Source organism: Panthera uncia, chromosome F2, assembly GCF_023721935.1.
Source record: "Panthera uncia isolate 11264 chromosome F2, Puncia_PCG_1.0, whole genome shotgun sequence".
Classification (NCBI taxonomy): Eukaryota; Metazoa; Chordata; class Mammalia; order Carnivora; family Felidae; genus Panthera; species Panthera uncia.
Genome location: NC_064812.1, coordinates 20207578 through 20224456, shown reverse-complemented (window position 1 = coordinate 20224456; position 16879 = coordinate 20207578). Strand labels below are relative to the sequence as shown.

Genomic DNA, 16879 nt, shown 5'->3' with positions numbered 1-16879 from the left:
TCAAATAAAATACTGTCCACATTTCAGAACATTTTCTTAAAATAGTGTAACAGAAAGGCAATAACTGGACCAAAGGCTATAAACATTTTTAATATTCTTGGTACTTATTGCCAAATTGCTTTGTAGAAAAGCTGCTGTTCATTCCTTGGGGGTTTAATCCCAAGACAACTCTTTGTAATGAGAGAAGGAAATAAGGTCATGAAGAACACTGGGAGCCCTAGCTTTCAGCTGCCGCCAACAGGTAATGAATATTTCCTTAAGAAAAAGCTCAAAGCCCTGCATAGTGCTTCCATGTCATGCAGGTGATTCAAGCAGTCTCTGACACCACCTTTCTGGAACCCAACATATAAATGCAACATAGGATATTAAGTTGTCAGCTCATGTACTGAGCAGAAGGCATCTCTATCCTCTCTGCTCTGTAGGTTGTTTCTACTGACCTGCACACTAGAGTGTTTAGCTCAGAGATAATTTTCAGTAAACTGTTGTCACTTGAAAATAAACAGTCTGGATAATGTATGGTCCATTTGGAGCACTGAGAAAATAAACAACCTAGGATATGCTTTCTTCTTGTCTTTGTAGCCCTTTTTGGAATGTGTGCTCCAGATACACTACCTTCTTCCCCAAAGCACAAGTTTTATTTAAAATAAAGCTGCTTGTTTGGCACTTCTGGGCAATCATTTTTGAAGAACCACAGCCATGAGTGGCTTTGGAGCCCTACTTGGAAGAAAGCAGTTCATCCTTCTGGTGCTTTTTCTTTTGCAAATTCAGAGTCTGGGTCTGGACATGGAGAGTCGTCCTACCACTGAAGTCTGTGCCACACACACTATAGCACCAGGACCCAAAGGTGAGGAAAGAAAAACAAAATGTTCATATATAATAAGCGAACTCTCTTTTCTCCTCCCTCAACCCTACTGGAGCTCTCAATGACTTTCTCTTCTCCCTCTTCCTCCTTCTTTCCTTCTATTTTGCAAAACCTGTTATTTATTTTAAAACCTCCCTTCATGTTAGGCAGGAGAATGTGGGGAGGGGGCAGGACGCGCCCAGGGCAGGGGAAAATTCCCTCCTCTGTGCTAATTTTCCAGGGGAAAAATTGTGCTATCTTCCAGGGGAAGATACACAAGCCACAACTTTGGTCTTTCAGGGATACTTTCCTGAAGATCATCTCTATTCTTGGGCTGCTCTATTCCAATGCCTTTCTCAGTACTGATTTTGGTAAAGCTACCAGGCAAAAGCTCAGTAAAGAGAAAATTAAATATTTCATATATCTCATAAATTCGTGGGGTTCTGGCTTCCAAACAGGAGGAAAATTTTTGTTGAGGATTGCAGGTAGTATATAAATGAACATTTCTTCATTGAAAGTGGAGTCTTCGGGGCCAAGTGCCTTCAGTGGAAGGAGGATAGACTATTGCAAAATTTTTTCAAGTAGAGCCAAGGTCTAAATGTGCTTCAAGCAACTGGTTGATAAAAAATGCTGCTGTTTTCCTAGTTTCAGTTCTGACCCTTTTGTTCTGAAAGTGGTCACTGCAGTGTAGATCGGTGCCCTTATTAGTAATTCCTGCTATGTTTCTCCAGGCTATAGGGTGGAAGAATCGCAGCTGCTTAAAATTTTAAGCAGAAAAAAAGGGTCTTTCAGAAAAAGCAGAAATACATCGCCCTATGCTTGTCTGTTATTTAAATGTGTATTGCTTAAAGTGCATTTTTCTTAATCAGTGAATTAATTTCCTCCTAAGATTGCAATCCAAGCTTTAACCTTTGATACCATAAAATAAATGCAGGGAAGAACAATGAGACCTTGGGGCTTCCAAATAATTTCTTGGGTGAATAAATGAATAATGTGAGGGCAAATGTTCAGAAAAGAAAGTTTTGATTAGAAATAAAAGTATTTACTTAGAACTATTAGTGGCCTTTCCATCAAGAGTATAAGAAACTTTGTGCCATTCCTGGGCTCTCATGGAAAATGCTGAAAATTAAGTTTTCTTTGTTCCTGCAAATGGGAGAGTCCATTTGAGAACAGCACTGTTGAACAATTTTCCTTGCAGAGAAACTACAATGTTCAAGCTATAAGAAGAATGGGCAAAGCTCTGCCAAAATAATATCCAAAATATAATGGATTCCTATTCAACAATTCTATTTATTCCAATCAGCCAACATATATTGAGTACCTATTAAGTTCCAAGCATTGTTTTAGGCATAATAGATGCATTCAATAACATACATCAGTGTCATGAACAGTAGAGAAAAAATTTAGGAGGGACGGAGGGCAATTAATATTTATTGCATAGCAGCAGCCTATTTGCCATGGTCTTCTTACCCTCATTTCTTAATGCAAAATTTCCCCCTTGCTCCTAGAAACCTTGCTAAGATTTCAAACAATGTAAATCTCCTTCACTCTTTTCCTGAGCCTTGTAGAAATTATGAGATGATTACAAGCAAAAATATGACAGAATGAAGAAGTAAGTCTTCCTGGGTGGAGATACTTGGAAAGGAGCCCTCTAGAACCCTGGGTTCCAGAACTAAGTATATTAGGGACCTGGTATGATGTCTTCTTCTTTTCCCAGAGCCTGGGGACTTCGCATTAAAATGAATTTTAAGTCCCTTCTTATAAAAGAGATTCCCCAGGGGCGCCTGGGTGGCTCAGTCGGTTGAGCGTCCGACTTCGGCTCAGGTCATGATCTCGCGGTCCGTGGGTTCGAGCCCCGCGTCCGGCTCTGTGCTGACAGCTCAGAGCCTGGAGCCTGTTTCAGATTCTGTGTCTCCCTCTTTCTCTGACCCTCCCCTGTTCATGCTCTCTCTCTGTCTCAAAAATAAATAAATGTTAAAGAAAATTTAAATAAATAAATAAATAAATAAAATAAAAGAGATTCCCCAATTCTGGAACGTACTGAATACCTATCACATCTCAGGCCTCATGTTAGATACTAAAGGTTTCAAATGAAAGCACTTGTCCTAGAACGTGTCTTCATTTCAAGCTATCAGATTGCAAACTCTTGGACTCAAGGCTCAATTAATTCCTTTTCTCTTTGCAAATTGCCTGTATGCACGCATATGGAGCAACTTATCCATGTTCATCCCTGCCTTTCTGCCACTCGAGGCCCTGTGCTGGATGCTGTGCTTACAGGGAAAAACAGGACTTAGTTTTTGTCTTCTCTCAAGATGTAAACTGCCATCTACCCTACCTCATTCCTTCGTGAAAGTGAGCATAGCTCCTCCCCTCCCAACAAGGCAGATTTGCATATTTATTTCCACAAAGGAAGGAAGGAAGGAAGGAAGGAAGAAAAAAAGAAAAATAAAGAAACAAGCCTGATGGATAAAGAAACAACTTAAAGGACTGAACTATTGCTTCTGTTCAATATATCTTCCTACGAGCAAGCTGGTCTATATTTTTCTTCAAGGCTAATCACGTCAATACCATAGTCACTAGTATAGCATGCAGAAACTTCTCTAGATACCCTGCGAAACATTAAAAGGAGTTTTCCCTAAATTCATTTGGGAGACTGGGAGCTAAATACATCATTTAGAGTTGTACATGGAAAACCAGTAATGCTAATGTGTCATATAATATGTTTTCCAACATACACTGATCATTTTTTACTGCATGATTTCCTGAGCATGACTTGGTGGTAAGAAAGACATTGAATTCAATCTGATCTTCAGTATGTTATTACACCTATTGAGTTTTTAGTTTCTTTATTTGCAAAGTGAGCTTCATCAGAGAACTGTTTGAAGAATAATATAAGGTAAACAATGTAAACTTTAAGCCATGTAGACATCATAAATAGATAATTAAATTCTACTTATCTTTCCTTCCTCTCCCTGTTTATCTAAGTCTGTTGAGTAACAATTTTGGGAATAAGCATTGTTCCAATTATCAAAACTTCTTTGTTGAAAGTCGTCTTTTCTTTCTGTGCCTTAAGTTTACTATTGTAGGCTGTTCGGCCAGAAAATGTTCTTTCTTTCCTACCTATGTTGTTTCTTTAAACAATTCGTGTAAAAGTCTGACCTCTAGTGGTTTTAATTGAAAACAGCAGGGGTGATAAATTTTAACAAGAAATGTTAAAAAGAAATGTAAAACAATAAATATTTGAGTGATGATTCACAATTTCCAAAGTATTTTCAAGTAGATTATCTTGTTTAATTCTCACAATTTCCCTAAGTGGTAGCAATTACTTTAAACTTAAAGATAAGGAAACAATCTCAATGAGGCCAAGAGGAACTCTCAAACTCTTTCACATACTTACAGAACAGATATGCAATTTTAACTTTAGCCCTGGGCGTCTGGCTCTGGGTCCAGTGCCATTCCATGACATCTGCTGGTTTCTGTTAATTTCTTTAACATTGATGTATTTTTGAGACAGAGAGAGACAGAGCATGAACGGGGGAGGGTCAGAGAGAGAGGGAGACACAGAATCTGAAACAGGCTCCAGGCTCTGAGCTGTCAGCACAGAGCCCCACGCGGGGCTCAAACTCATGGACCGCGAGATCATGACCTGAGCCGAAGTTGGACGCCCAACCGACTGAGCCACCCAGGCGCCCCCACTGGTTTCTATTAGAATCAGATTTGGAACTATATTCCACTGACCCTTGCTGGTAAGAAATGGATGCAAGAATGCCTAAGAACACAGTGTTCATGCAACATCACAGCTCAACATTGTACCAGTATACGCTGAAAATAATGATTGCCTCCCGTTTGATAATCAACTCCATTACCTTATTAGTTTGCTTGGAAATTAAAGGTATTTTGCCTAACAGCTTATGTTGGCTTCCATTAGTTTTCTTTTCTTTCGGAGATTTTTGCTTTTCAATGACTTTTGTGTGTGTGGCCTAAAAGTTCCTTTGCGATCCATCTGGCTTCTCCCTACTTGTACCACATGAAACTGCTTCTTCACCTGTAGTCTGCTTCAGGCGCCGTTGCTTTGTCTCTCATTCTTAATCCAGAACCTTTGTACTCAATGCTCCCCTCTGTCTGGCCCAACTTTACCCCAGTCCAGATTTTCCCAAAGATAGTTCCTTCTCCTCATTCAGGTTTTAGCTCAAATGCCATTTTCACAGGAGGCCCTACCTGATACCCTTCATTTTCTGGTCCTGGTAATTGGCACAAACTCGAGTTGTTTCCGGGAATCTTCTCAGTCTCTAGTGCAAACAAGCCTTCTTGTGGCTTCCCCAGACGGATGGCCAAATATGCCCAGAAATGTCAGGATCACTTTCACAGCCAAATTGGAAGTCTCACTACCTGTAATGTAACTATCAGAGGTAATTTGGTTTCATCCCAAATTACAAATTTTACATTCGTTAAAGCTGAAGCCCAGAGAGGTAGAATAACTTGGTCTAGGTCACACAGTGGTTAATTGGTGGCAGGGCTAGAACTGGAACTCATATTCCATTTGTCAGGCCAGTCATTGTTCCATTCTACCATGTTATATCATCATCCTCACATTCTGTCATTCTCATTAAGCATGAAATGATCCTTCCCTTAGTTTTATAAATTAACATTAGAAAAGGAGTTCTGTGAGGTCAATGTATAAACATGGTACAGAATTGTTTTAGCTCGGTCACCTTGATATAAATTAAGTTGCTAATTTCTTTCTGGTGACTTTATCAGAGAGGTTAAGCAAGTAGGTATTTTCCCAAGACCTTTATATTAACGGCTTTAATTCACTAGATTCTTTCATTGAGAGTTTTAATATGCATTCTACGCCTAAAGACAAACCAAAATTTTAAATGGTTTGGCCAGGTTGTTCTGAACGATTTTTCCTCTCCTTTTCCTTTTGGATAGTTACCAAGAAAGTACTTCAAGGTTAAACCAGAAAAAGAAGAGTAAAACCCCAGTCAATCAAAGTGTGGGCAAAGACGAGTCAGGAGGCCCTGAATGACAATGATTTAAAAAAATTAGCTTTTTTCGTTTTAATAAGGATGTGTCCTTTACTCATGCCCCCTCTTTCCCCAACTCTCTTGCACAGTAACTTGACCACCTATTTGTCACTGCTAGGGCCACAGTAGTAGGCACCTGCATGTTGGTAAAGATCATGGACTTTGAATTTGAGCTCCACCACTTACCTGCTCACGAGACCTTCAAGCCTCAGGGCCTTCATTTTTAAAATGGAGATAATGACATTGTCCATGTCAAATACTTCATTTGAAAATTAAAACATGTTCGGCATATAGCTTAGCCATCCTCCTTTTTGCCGTTAGCTTCCATTTTCGATTACCAGCCACCATAAGCTGCTTCTTTCCCCCATCCTGACAAAAGGCTCACAGACTGTAAAGTTGGCTCTATGAATAGAAACCTACCCAGGAAATGCCACTGTCTTCCGCAGGTGGCTGCAATTTCCTGCCTAGTGTAGCCCCAAGGCAAAGTCCACTCATGTTCATCAGGAGCTCACAAACTTGAGACCACCCTTACCCTTCACTAATGTTGCCTTCTTTCCGCAGTTGGCAGTTCTCCAACTGAGCCTGGTAATCTTTACCCATTAAATAGGAATAACAATAGTGTAAATACCCCTATGGATGGGATGGGATTAAATGAGTTAAAACCCACAAAACCAAAAGTCAGTTTTCTTTCCAGTAAGAAAAGATGGGATGATAATAGTGTACTCACACTATTAGTGGTGAGGAGAAATGAGTTAAGCCACACAAAGCACTTAGCACTGTCTCTCACATATTGCCAAGGACTCTTGAAATATTAGAAAACCGTGGATTAGCAAAACTCGAGAGAAAACAGGAATGTGTTTCTTGTGTTGGGGGTCTTTTTTTCTTCCTTTAAGGAATGTTTTCCCGTGACCCAGGCCGGCAGGTTTGTTCTCCTTGGATCTTGACCATATACGTAGGCCAGATACAAACTTAAGTCTCTCACTCTTTTTTTATGTTTATGGGATATACTTCTGTTAGAAATGGTGTGTTTTGGCCTTTTCGCATATTTTCAGGATATTCCAACCTATAACCAGTCTGGCTGGTTTTTGCACCACATACTTGATCTGCAATATTCTATACTTTCACAAAATTCGTTTGCAACATTCTCTGCTACAAATATGTGCAGTGAAAATATGACACTCAAAGACTCAAGTGAAGTAGCAGCTAAATAATGTAATTGTTTGCAAATTATTTACTGTAATCATTCTTGATTTGAAAACTCTAGAACCATCGTTTCACGTCTCTTGTGGCCACTTGAAAATACTGGTATCTGTTAAATAAAGTATACGAATACGAGTCTTTAGAATTTACAAAGGTTTATCAATTATTTTTCATTGGCTGTAGTGACATACTACAGGAATCATTATTCCTATTTAAAGAGAAGAAACTGAAGCACACTACTCTTGCCTGTGACCCTTCTGAGGGTCATTTATTTGCTATCACCCAGGGGTGACTGTATGTGCAGACACTGCAGTCTTGAGTACAGTCAAAAATAGTTTAAATGATGTTGCTCTGCCTGGCTTGAGATGAACAAAAATCTAGAAAAGGATTTTGACAGGCAGCACCAAAGTTCCCCACCCCACCCACTCCTCAGACCACATGCTCTGTGACCAAACAGACCCTTATGTCCATTGGCAGATGGACAATATGCTCTAGTAAGTAAGCAAGTAAGACAATATGCTCTAGACCAAAGCGAAAGTCCCCAAAGAGATGGAGGGACTTTGACATATTACACAGGAAGTTCTCTGGAATGCATTTATCAGTGTTACCATAGCACTTGAAGAGTAAGGCTGGGCCAGTGATCTTAAGGCAAAGTCAGTACTAGTCCATAGACACAGACCAAATACACTGAAATAATACTCACATAGAGTGTGCAAAAGCAAGGGAGATGACCTACTTTCCTGGGTTAGAGGACCATTAAGATAACATTTTATTTTTCAAATTAAAATGGACTCGACATTTTGATTAATCTCTCTCTCTCTCTTTCTCTTTCTCTCTCTCTCTCTCTCTCCCTATCTCAACTGTCTCTATATTTTGTCTCCTCATGATCAAAGGAGGAAATATCATGTTAGTATGTTTTGAAGGTGACCCAATCATGCCAATGTGGAACTTTCTCCTGCTCCCTCTTCCCGATTCTCTAACATTTTAACTCTGCACAGATGAGTGTATGCAAAATTAAAACGCTCAGCATTCATTGATGCCAGGGTGTTTCTGCACCTGCCTATAAGGCTTTTCTGTTGAGAACTGAATCTCCCAAATGCATCACTCTTACTCCCTGTTCTCCTGTATTCCTTCCTATCTTACTTTTTGGATTTAGAAACATGGGTGGGTGTGGGAGGTTAGGGTATAGTACTCTGCCATGTCAAAATGCATCACTAATGCAACAAAGTTATTGACTTAATTTTCTGGTCAGTGGCAACTTACTCTTGGAACAGGGGTGTCCACTCGAGGAGAAACTAAGTGTTATTCCATCTCCTTTTATTAAAATCAATCTTTTAATAAAGTAGAGCACAGAATGTTTTCCCTATTCCAGCTCCAATGGCTTCATTGTAAATGGAAGCTCATTACATTTTGTTAACCTAATTTTCATTATACCTTGGGTTTTCTTTCTTCTTTTTTTTTCTTTTTTCAGTTTTCATGCTATTTTGTAGAAGTTGTAAGATTGTATCAGGTCTGACTAGCCAAATGATAGTTTAAACCAGAAGAGCCATTGGAAGTCTGAGTAGGAGAATGAAGCAACTTAGATTTTTTTTTCAGGTAGATGAATCTCTTGGCAAGGTTGAAGGTAGACTGAAACACTGAAGGATGTGAGAAGCTCCCAGTGGGATATGAACTAAAAGCAAGAGATTAATGAGGGCTGTTGGGATAAGAAGAGAGGGGGAGATTAAAGAGAGATTTCAGAAGCAAAACTGGCAGGTTATAATGAGTTCTAAACAGTTTGGGCTGCCTCTGGACATTCAGATGGAAAAGTCCAGCAGACAGTTGAAAATAGATATCGCAAACATTTTTTAGGCATTTCTTCTCTACAAAAACAAATCACACTATTTGTCTTGACTCATGGTTTTTGTGACTTGTCTCATTTAGGGGAATCATCAGGGAGGAGGATACCGCCATTCTCACAGATAGGTGGGATGCCCATGGATTGGGATGCTGGGATATAATCGCACAGTTAGTACTTACAATGCTACTCTTTTTCTTCAAATTAGTTTCTGCCCCACTTTGTACTGAAAAGAATTTTAGACAGAATGTTGTATGTTACATCTACAGAGTGTTGTGAACGTTTCAATGCCAGTGGCATAAATCTCTGGAAGCAAAAATACACTTCAGCCAGGGAGTTGCAAATCTGCACAGCCAAGGAACAGGCTAAAAGAGGCACTGCTTGCCCTTGGCCTCTTCTTTGCATCCCTCTAATTTCTACTGGCTAGAAATTCTAGGTGGCTATTGGATGATACTGTTATAAATTTCTCCAGTGCTCACCTCATTCCAGGCGCCATTTGACCCTTCATGTGAATTATCACATTACTCCCCTCAACAACACTGTGAGGGAGATATTTCACTACTCTGATTTATAAACAACTTAGACTTGTACAATTTAAGTGGGTTGCCAGTGAGCCAGTGATGGATCCAGGACTTGAACTGAGCCCTTAGATCCCAGATCTTCCACTCCTAACTACCGCACTGCATTGCAAAAGCACTCGCCACTTAGTCCTGGATGGATGGGATTTCTCCTTGCATTTGTTTCTACTGACATGGCTAAGAATGAATTTTAATAGTGAATGATATGTGCAGGCAGGAGAAACCTGCCCAACAAACCTTGATATTGTATTTTTCATTAAGTACAATGTTAGTTGTTGTTGGGTTTTTTTCTTCCTGTTACTCAGACATGCAGTGACTACAAAAGACTTGGAGGTTCCAAGTAGTAATTCTTTTTAAACCAAGTAAACCTGAAAACAAGAGGAGGTGCTTTATAATCCAAGTAGGAAATATTGCAGGATATTTGAAATCTTCACTTTTCTTTGCCAGGTCACACAGGAATGAGCTGAAGGAGGAATACAGGTTTTTCGGTCTCTGAAACTGATGGGGCACAATAAGAGAACTGGTTGATATCATGGTCATGCACGTCAACAACCTGGGTTGGATCACAGGAAGCCCCCAGTAAACACAGTTGTTATCATTACTGACATTGATATTGTTATTAGATGATGTAATTATATGTCCTTATATATGTTATTTCCTTGCATTACTTAGCATATTAATATAGAAAAAGCACTTCTTTTCTGTTTCCTTATTTGACACATTATCTTGTCATCTGAGGAGAGAGCAGTAGAGTTGAATAAAAGCCAAATCTCCTTACTCCCATATCACCGATCTTTTCAAAATCGCACCCTGTTAGGTGCCAACAACACACATGACAATTTCCCTTTAGTAATACTCATGACATTTAGAAGACCTTGTTTGGTGTCTCCTTCCAACCAAACTTTTAGGCTTAGATCATGTCTAGTCTGAGACCGTGCCGTATGCCTAGGACTCAACACAGGACTTAGTAGTTAGTAGAGACTCAATAAATATTTGTTCAAGAATGAGTGAGCAAATTGTGAAGTTTTGAGCAGCTCTTGAGAACAAAGTGTAAAATATCTGCCCTCATCACAAGGAACTTACCCTCCAGTTAAGGAGTTGACATTAATACAAAAAGTTAAATAACAGTGCATTTTAAAATAATACTCCAAGGCAGCAATTATAGAGTAGTAACAGGGAAGCAGATGGTGAATTACCAAGGAAATAATTCTATCAATAAATTCAGAGAATTTAGAATTTGAGACAGACTGATGGGTAAAATTTACAAAGGAGAGAAGGGCCATAGTTTCTTTATATTATTAATGATTTATTTTTTAAATTGAAAGAGTATTTTATGCTTGTTAAACATATAGCATGTATAAATATATGCAGAATAAAGATGTGTAAAGAAAAAACTAATGATTTCACATTTCACTGTCACTCTTCCTTTTCCAGACCCACTTCTCCCATGTAATCATCGTTAAGAGCTTGGTATTGGCACTTTTCTCTATATTTTTTCTGTTTATTATTCTTTCTTCTAAGTAAGATCATATGCATGTGACTCTCCAAGAGACATTCTTTATATACTATAACATGGAGCTCTTGCTTTCTCCAGAGGTCTCGCTCTGACTCATTATTTTTAGTAACTGCACAGTATTTCTCCTTGTATTTTCATCAGTTCCATGATGACAAACTTTCAGATTGTTTATGGTTTTTGTTTTTGCCACAGCAAACAAGTGTTTTCATATATGTAAATACACACACACACGTTCTTACAAGTAGTTTTTAGTTCTTACAGTTATTCCCGTAAAATAGGTTCCCTAAGGTAAAATAGATGGTTTGGATTCTTTATTTTAAACCTTATTGACAGACTAGCTTCCAGAAATGGTGTAGCAATTGATGTTGCCAGAAGCAATGACTGAGTGCTCTCTGCATCTGTGGCATCGTTTGATGCTGCTAGTCTTTTTAGATAATTACTAAATCTAAAGGCAAAGTACAATAAAGACATTTCCATAGGTACTATTGTTCTGAATAATAGTGAGTACGGGCACTTTTCATCTACCATTTATTACTTATATTTTTAGATCATCTTTTTATTTCACTTATTATCTTTTTGCAAAACCTTTTTGCATGTTAAGAATATTAATCATTTTCTGTATCTTAGTGCTTGATTTTTTTCCCTTGTCTGTCATATATTTGTTTATAAACTGTATATATTTACGAGGCATCTTTTATCATATAAAAACTTTTAATTTCTCATATGGTCATATATGTTTTTCTTTTCTTTTATGACGTCTGTGTTTTTTTTCCTCTGAAGAGACGAACTTCAAACAGAGAGAAAAGTGTGTGGCACTCAATGGAGGCATGAATTGAAAGACATTTTAATAAAAAAAATGAATAACCAAGTTGAACAGGAATAGAAGGTTATGCAACTCAATGACAGAAAATAACACCAGAAATTTCCACCGATGCCAGTCTGTGAAAGTCCAAATGCTAGACTAACTAGTTTGGGCTTGGCCTATAAACACAGAGGAACTGCTGAAATGTTTTGAATGGGGCAGTTTTATAATGAAAATGCTATTTTATAAAGATTAATCTGCAAGATGGTTTGAAAAAGTGAAGTTCAGATCTAAGGAAACCAGTATTTAAACAATTATTCATTGAATAGACACTGTTCTAGGCCCTTGGAGTCACTGGTGAATAAAACACCATGCAGACCATTTAGGGACCACCCACAAGCAATAGGGATTATATGAGGACAGGAAGAGGTAGAATGATGGCAGTAGTGTTAGGAAGAAAAAGAAAGGACACATGTGAGAAAAAGTAAGAATCAAGGTGGAAGTTAGGAAGAAGGAATAGCCAAAGCCAATCTGGGTACTGAGCCTGGGAGATTAGAGCATGGTGGCAACACTGGGAGACACAGGCAAATTAGAAGAGGGAACAGGGATGCCTGGGTGTCTCAGTCGGTTGGGCATCTGACTCTTGATTTCAGCTCAGGTCATGATCTCATGGTTCATGAGTTCAACCTCTTGGGATTCTCTCTCTTCCCCTCTCTCTCTGCCTCTACCCCGCTTATGTGCATGCACTTACTCTCTTTCCCTCTCTCAAAATAAATGAATAAACTTAAAAAAAAAGAAGAGGGGACAAAAATATGGGGTGGAGAGAGTAGTAGAGCCAGTCTGGCTGCCTTCCTAGATTACAAGCCATCACACAGACCTTTCTCAGCTGACTCCAGTCAATTCATTAATCAGCCATTTGAGAGAATGACATTTCAATCAATTACTAATTTATTTAACTGTATTCTCATTAAGCTCACATTTATCTATCTTAACTTTAAGGGTGTTATTCCCTTTCTTTTGAAAACCTTTGTTGAGAAAGCACCCATTACATCTGAGACGCTGTGCCAAGTGCTAGGGATACAGAGAAAATAGTGCATATCCCTGACCTGTCCCATCACGTGACACAGTGTGGTGGATGCTTTGAAGTAGGAGGGATGTTCCCTTCAGAAAATGAGATGATCCTGACAGTTAAAGAGGGAGATGGCAGCAAGAAAGTCTGTACCAGGAAGACTCCTGGGGAAAGGATGTGACACGTGAGCGGAACCCATAGGATGCATGGTTTGGATGGAAAATAAAAATCCACATGAACTTTTATTGATGAGAACAGTGTAGTAACAGCCTGCCCTCATATAATGACAAATTTGTATTTTATCTTATTTTCTTTTTCACTTAAGTTATAAATTTATTCTGGTGGAGCCCAGTGCAAGGGATCCCATTTCTTCCGGAGAAAGAATAGGGGAGAGTTTCAGGTGTAAGCAGGTAAAGGCAGGTGTTTCCTCCATTGTGCTCCCATAACAGCTCCTCTTCTAGCATTTATCACACTAATTATATGCTTACATGCCTATCTTCTCCTGAGGTTTTGATTTCCTCATAGGAAGGCCCTTTTTTCCTGATCTGTGTCTAGTAGACACATAATATAAGTTTCCTTACATTAGTAAGGAAGTAAACTTAAACTGGTTAGTCAAACAAGCAAACAGAGGAGAGAAGGGGAATTCATAGACTCATGTAACAGGGAGGGATTCAAGCTGCACTATATCCAGTCCGGAGTGAGGTGCTCAGGACTCAGTCTTCATACCTTGCTTCTGCTTTCCTCAATAATGACTTCACTTTAAAGAAGCTTCTCCCTTCGTGGTGGTCAAATAGATTCAGATATTTCAATAGTAGTTTATCCTCTCTGCAACCCTTGCAGTAAGAGCAAGTCTCCATTTTTGAAAGTGATAACTACTTGAGTTGTTGAGGAGACTTATCTACTAATTGAGACTCACTGGCTCTTGGTGAGTCACATGTCCATTGCTGAACCAATCACTGTGGGTTAGGTTTAAAACACATGGACGTAGAATAAGCAAGCGTGGTTTCCTATGGAAATTTGTGGGAGCGGTACTAGAAGCACAGAAGACGATACCAGGAAGGTAAAAGCAAGAGATCCCCACTATACACTCAACATTTAGTGGATCATTAAGGGCACACTCAACGCACAGGTATCCTCTGTGAAATTTGCCATCCATAATATCGTTTAATCTTCAAGCAACTCCGTAAGAAAAATGTAACTATCTCAACTTTCTAGTTTAGGAAACTGAAGCAGAGAGAGTACGCACTATACTTATATTAGTATAATATGAAAGCGCTGTTAAGTGGAGATGTAGGAGTTGAGCCCAGGTCTCTGTGACTATGAATTAGTCTGCTAGGGCTACCATAACAAAATACCACAAACTGAGTGGCTTAAACATCAGGAAGTCATTGTCTTGCCGTTCTGGAGGCTGAAAGGCCAAGGTCAAGTTGTTGACAAATTTGGTCTCTCTTAGCTAAGACCTCTCTCCTTGGCTTGCAGATGGCCGCCTTCTCACTGTGTCCTCACATGGCCTTTGCAGGGATTTTTTTTTTTTTTTTACATTTGTCCTCGTATCCTTTTGTATGTCCAAATTTCCTCTTCTCATAAGGACACTGCCAGATTGGATTAGGACTGCCCAAACAGCCAGAATTTAACTTACTCATCTCGTTAAAGGCCTTATGTCTAAATACATTTGCCTTCTGAAGTACGGGGAGTAGGGCTTCAACATGAAGGGCTCCAATATGAATTTTGGAGATGAGGAAACAATTCAGCCCATAACAGGCTATAAAACTCCTATTCTTCCCATTGCACCAAGCTTCCAAAGACCTGTGGTTCTGAAGGCTGAGACCCTTGCCAAATTGTATCTTGGTTAAGAGCTGCTTTCTTCCACAGAAGATTGTCCCTTGGACAGATTTTCTCCTTAGAGGCAGGCAGCTTCCTATGGACTAAAATGAACTTAGTTCTTTTGTAATCATATCCCGACTGTAGGACCAAAATAAACATTTTGCAAATGCTTTAAATGTATTGGGAAAGATGTTAATTGTTTTACAAGGATGGTCTTATTTCATGCACATTCTTTATAACTGGGTGAGATAATGTTAGGGAGGAGCTCAGAAAAATCTCTTAGAGGACCCCTGCCCTACTGTCATGGAAAGATGTTTTTCCATTCATGAGGAACATAGTATTTTATTATTATTATTATTATTATTATTATTATTATTTTGCTGTTCTTCTTAAGCCAAGATGGCCAAGGTCTGTGTCTCCCTTGACCCACAGATAAGTTGCCTCATGGCAGTGAAGATGCAAAGTAATGTCTACACATCATTCTTCCTTTAAAAACTATGCTTGCTCATTTTTTCTGCTTTCATTAAAAGAAATATGAAGAAAACCCCCTCCATGTCTGAAATGGGGAAAGAGAGCTGTGATGAAATGTCACCAAGGGTCTGTAATCTCTCCACAGTTTATGACCACTATCTTTGAGGGTCAGTGAGCCATGCTTGCAGAAGCCTGATTTTAAATTACAGATCACCTTCTCCTGTTGGTTCCTGTTATCCGAGTGTTTGTTGCCAGTCCTAGGATATGAGACCATTTGGAGAGCTGAAAAATCCCACCTTCAAGGAATGGGCAGGTAACACTAGACATAACCTGGCAATACACTGGATAGGGGAAAAAGGAAATAAGAAACCTTTGTACTGAGTTCTTCCTCCACCTGCAATTTCCATCACAAAGCTATTGAAATGAAAGAAAAATATCATGTGTTTCAGCATAAGGAAACAGCCCTCAATTCGGGAGACTAAACAGGTAGTTACTCTATTTCCATTTACAGACAAAACAGAAACTTTGAGAGGTTAAATACCACACACACAAAGGGATATAATTAGAAATTGAATTCAAGATCTGTAAGAATGAAGCCCATGGATTTTATCAATATATCCTCCCAGCCTCACAGGGACTGCAGTCTTCTGTGAATGACCAATGGAAATGTGTCTTCTCCCAGCCACTCTGGTCATGACAGTTTTTTGATTTATTAGGAGTCCTTTCAGAATTAAAAATGGAATTTTTGTCATGATTTGTTTTCAGTGAACCTAGGTTTATTCCTCTGAATGTCTGTCTTTCTTTCTAAGGCCTCACCTCTTTTTATTAGTTTATATGCAGCACAGTAGTACAGGCTCAAGATAAACGAGGTCACAGAACTCTATAAAGATGGCTTTAGCAAATCCCGGTAGTCAATGAAAATTTAAGATTGACATAATGATATTATGTGTACACAGGAGAATGTTCCTACCTTTTAGAGACCTGCTGAAGTATTTAAGGAAGATATGTCGTGATGTCCGTAATATACTTTTTTAAAAAAAATCAATAAAAATACATAGATGAAGCAATGACAACATGTTAATTGTTAAACCTCAGTAATGGGTATATATATATTTCCATTTATCTTTAATTGTGTGAAAATTTACTTAGCACACATAGTTAAGTAAAAAAGTAAGTGACGATTGTAGGATAAGGATTGAGGTAGTGAATACAAAGGAAAGTTTAAAAGAAATGTCATTTCTGGTGGTGATGATGATGATGATAATCATTCTTACACCTCCCTTCTATTCTTGTTAAAAGAAGAACAGATGAGTTTGCCAAGCACTAGGCACTGTGCTGCACACTTTTTATGCATTGTCTCCATTAGTCTACAACAATCCTATGAAGTAACGATTATTTTCTCCATTTAATGGATGGCACTGGGATTCAGAAAAATGATATAATTTGTCCCAGAGCTCTCTTCACCAAAGGAGGGCAGTCCCTTTGCCTTAGGGAGAGCTGTGTAGGAGTGACTGAGTTGAAAGAATTCAGGATTAATGGGGAGATAAGTAAAGGCACAGAGGGACTGATAAACAGAGGGACTGGGGAGAAAGCAAAAGTAGTAGGTCCCAAGGATGGCTGAATAGTTCGGTAAAAGGATGAGGTGGTGATCCAGGAGGTAAAAGTACTGGGAGATAGTCCATTTTATGACTGTACTAAGATATGTGGTGTATAT

At 38.9% G+C, this 16879-nt stretch overlaps 1 protein-coding gene across 1 annotated transcript in view; it reads left to right on the top strand.

Annotated features, from left to right (window-relative positions):
• Positions 1-597: 597 nt before the first annotated feature.
• Positions 598-16879, top strand: part of COLEC10 (collectin subfamily member 10) — a 39165-nt gene continuing 22883 nt past the window's right edge. The window contains exon 1 of the mRNA XM_049632976.1: positions 598-844. Within this exon, the coding sequence (XP_049488933.1) occupies positions 697-844 (148 nt within the window). The 5' untranslated portion in view covers positions 598-696. The remainder of the gene's footprint in view (positions 845-16879) is intronic.